Source organism: Cryptomeria japonica, chromosome 3, assembly GCF_030272615.1.
Source record: "Cryptomeria japonica chromosome 3, Sugi_1.0, whole genome shotgun sequence".
Taxonomy (NCBI): Eukaryota; Viridiplantae; Streptophyta; class Pinopsida; order Cupressales; family Cupressaceae; genus Cryptomeria; species Cryptomeria japonica.
In genome coordinates this window covers 24,682,550-24,686,018 of record NC_081407.1, presented here as the reverse complement: position 1 = coordinate 24,686,018, position 3,469 = coordinate 24,682,550, and the positions used below count along the sequence as shown (strand labels likewise).

Below are 3,469 nucleotides of genomic sequence, written 5' to 3'. Positions count from 1 at the left end.
TAATAATATAACTAATTGTATCTATATAATATTACCTCTCGAAACTTAAACTATGTATATAAATATAATGATCAAACTTAAAATTAGAAATATACAATTTAACTAAGTACCACTTGCTTGTGAAAGGGAAGAAATATTTTTTTAATAGTCTATGATGATGGACAACTTAACTTATAGATGTTTTATAATATACAAGATCGTCTTGTACTCCCAACATAAAAAACACCTAAAAGTACTCCAATACAAAATGTACATACTCAACCCTATACAAATGTAAATTTTTCTCTATACACAAAGAGGCACAGGTCAGTACACATTACCTTTAAATTTAATCTAACAAATCACTAATTAGATGCTTTTGCCGCCTTCCCAAATAGTTGAAGTTGACAAACTAGAAGGAACAGGTGACCCAAATCTTAATTAGAAGTCTTTAATGAAAGCAAGAAACCAGTTATAGGTAAATCCGTACCGGCTCTGAAACAAAAAAACTATTAAACTAAACCTAAGTTTCATAGAAACCACAGCCCAAGTGAAGGAAAAATTCAAAGAGATTATGAAAAGTACAACTAATTCTAATTTTTTTAATTTTTTAATAAAGTACAAGTAATAATAATAATTTGCCAGCTTGTGTTGGGCATCAACTTTGGGCCGCGCACGTGGGGCCCACGCCTAAAATTTAGCATGCTGGTCTTAGTGGTGGGCCATAGCCGTAATATAAAACCAAGGACAAACAGACATTCAATGCCCCCATAGGGCACGCTTTGCCCCTAACATGAACATTTTTTTATTAGGGAAAACTGAGGAAAAATAGTAAAATTAATGATAATGGATGCCTAACTGCTTTTAGTTAAGCAGTCGTTATCTGGGTGTAGAGTAGGTGTAAGATGAGAGTAATCCAAACAATAAACATTAAGAGAGGAATTGTGATGGGTGTATGAGCATGTGCCTCCATGTGCTTTGTGCCTCCATTATCCTCCATCAATATCATCATCCATCATACGTTTTCAATATTCTTCTCCCCACCTACCTAATACATCCATTCTTCCAATCTTTCATAAGTTTTTTCCTTTCACAATTGCCAGGAAAGATCTTCTGACACTTAGATTCTTCCTGTCAGAGCCCAGAGCCCCCCCTGCTAATCATACCCCAAAGGGTTTATAGGACTTCTGCCTGCTTCTCTCTGATAGCTCTTTGCTGCATAGAATAGACAGTAGCAAGAAATATATTGCAATTTCTCTGAATAATCTGAATCTTCAACTGCAAGAAACGTTTTCTGCAAGAGATTTTTATCTTTCCCTGCACTGCATGTTGAATAATCTGAATCTTTACATTGTTGTGGGCGGCTGGCAGCGACATATGGCGCGGCAGTTGAGTGAGGATGTCACGGGTTCGAGTCACGGGTTGGGTTCCCTTTTGTTGAAACAAATGTAGGAAGAAGAGGGAAAAAGGTGAGGTCGTTTTTTAAAGGACTGAAAATTCGTCTCATATTTCAACTGGTAAGATTCGATCTTTGGACCTTTTGAGCTTTGTAAGGCATGGATTCAAGTGGAGATTCGAACTTTCGGCAGCTTTATCTGCAACGCCTTGTTGGAGCGCTGAATGCCTTGAACAGGCCCGGTATCAGAGCTCCAGGTAATGAAGATGAGGTCGCGGGTTCGAGTCGCAACATAAAGCTTGCAGCCGATGTATCCCTCGCGCTAACTGCAAATCGCACGGCCTGGAGCCGTGCCCTCCTGAATAGAATTTCAAGCGATGAGAGAAGCCGGCCTGCTCTGAGAAAAATTCTGGGGCCCAAGCATTTCCAAGCGTTGATAATTGCTCAGAGGGCCAGAAAACGATCTCGTTTGAAGTTGCAGTCTAAGATGAAACAAGCTTCTCGTGGGCAGAGAAGCGAAGATGGCTTATCTTTGTATAGATGTTTCTGTTCCAAGAGATTGGATCCTGCGACCTCATCTGAAGCAAGTCTTGTTAAGAAGCGTAAGAGGAAGCTGCAAAGCCTGGTTCCAGGTGGGACATCAATGGACACCTTTTCCTTGCTTGATGAAACAGCACACTATATCACATCTCTTACAACACAGGTAGAAGTCCTCCAATCCTTAGTAGATTCTGTCAATAATAACCAACACCCAGATTGAAAAATATTCTGCTCACAAAGATCCCAAAGAAATGTTTCCCATGGATTGGGAGTATACTTCTCTCAAGTTTTTTATTGCTTTTTTAAGGCATCCTAAAATGGCCTCTTTTTATTGCTTCTGAAGGCATCCAAAAATGCCATTTTTTACTGCCAACATCTGCACCTTATTCTTGAATTCAGGTACTTTGTCGGCTAAATTTTGATCCACCTTGATTTGTTTGCAGTGTAAGCAGTAAGAAATGGCTTTTGTCAGTGATGTATTATTTTCTATACAAATTCTCTGTCACCAGTACATTTTTCCTTGTTAACCTTAAATGTGTTTTTTTCTTTTTTTTTCGTCATCTGTTAAGGCTAATTCTGTTTTGCCAAAGGCGGCCTTTCTTCAGCAAACGATAAGAAAAAAGGGTAACTGTGAAAGGCAGGTAGCTTAAGAGGCAGTTAGTTTACAGAACATCACTTTATGTGATAATTCATTAATCATCTTTTTAATGAAAAATGTTACAGAAAATGAAGAACAATGGCAATAAATTGTATTATTTCAATGTTTTGGGCTTGCACACACACCACGGCTGCCCGCTGCTTTCTATGCTTATGTTATGGTCCCATCTGTTTCTAAGTTATGCTTTGACTGTAACTTATCTCAGTTCTTTATTTGTGAGGAAAAGAACTACCCTCTAGCTTAACATTCATGGCTGCTTTAATAAATGGAATGTTTTTCTTAGTGTATTATTCTATTTAATGACGTACTGGATTCAACAGCCGCCTAATTTGAACCAATTTGTGTTGATCTCTGATCTCTAGTGGAATTCATCATTACAGCTCTTGAGTTGTTCATGGCGATTTTTGTAAGTTCTTGGCTTTCAGTACTTTAATAAATGGAATTTTTTTTAGTGTATTCTTTTGTGTAATGATGCACTGGATTCAACAGCCACCTAGTTTGAACCAATTTGTGTTGATCTCTGATCTCTTCTGGAATTCATCATTCCAGCTCTTGAGTTGTTCATGGCGATTTCTGTAAGTTCTTCTGAAAGAGATTTCAATCTAAGATTCTATTTCTAAAATAACAAAGCAAAATAATCTTATAGATGATATAAGATTCCACATCAAAAAACTATCTCTCTGTTTAAACAGTGGTTCATAGAAATGATTACAAAATGAAAAACATATGTATAAAATCCTACATCAAAAGATATCTGTTTCTATTTAAACAGTAGTTCATAGAAATGATTACACGGTTAAAAAAGAACAGGTGTTCTCCATGGAACGAAATAAATGGCAACAGTACTTGCAGAGAGGTGGCAACGATTAGGTGACTTTTATTTGCAATGCCCCCAC

At 37.4% G+C, this 3,469-nt stretch overlaps 1 protein-coding gene across 1 annotated transcript; it reads left to right on the top strand.

The window, feature by feature from the left end:
* The first annotated feature begins 936 nt into the window (after positions 1–936).
* LOC131068610 (transcription factor IBH1) lies at positions 937–2,331 on the top strand. The gene has a single exon (XM_058003837.2). The coding sequence runs from the start codon at positions 1,536–1,538 to the stop codon at positions 2,133–2,135; it is 600 nt and encodes a 199-aa protein (XP_057859820.1). The 5' UTR covers positions 937–1,535; the 3' UTR covers positions 2,136–2,331.
* Positions 2,332–3,469: the final 1,138 nt, after the last annotated feature.

Bases quoted from the DNA above. Each gene is read 5' to 3' on its own strand.
- LOC131068610 (XM_058003837.2), top strand. From the start codon at position 1,536: ATGGATTCAAGTGGAGATTCGAACTTTCGGCAGCTTTATCTGCAACGC.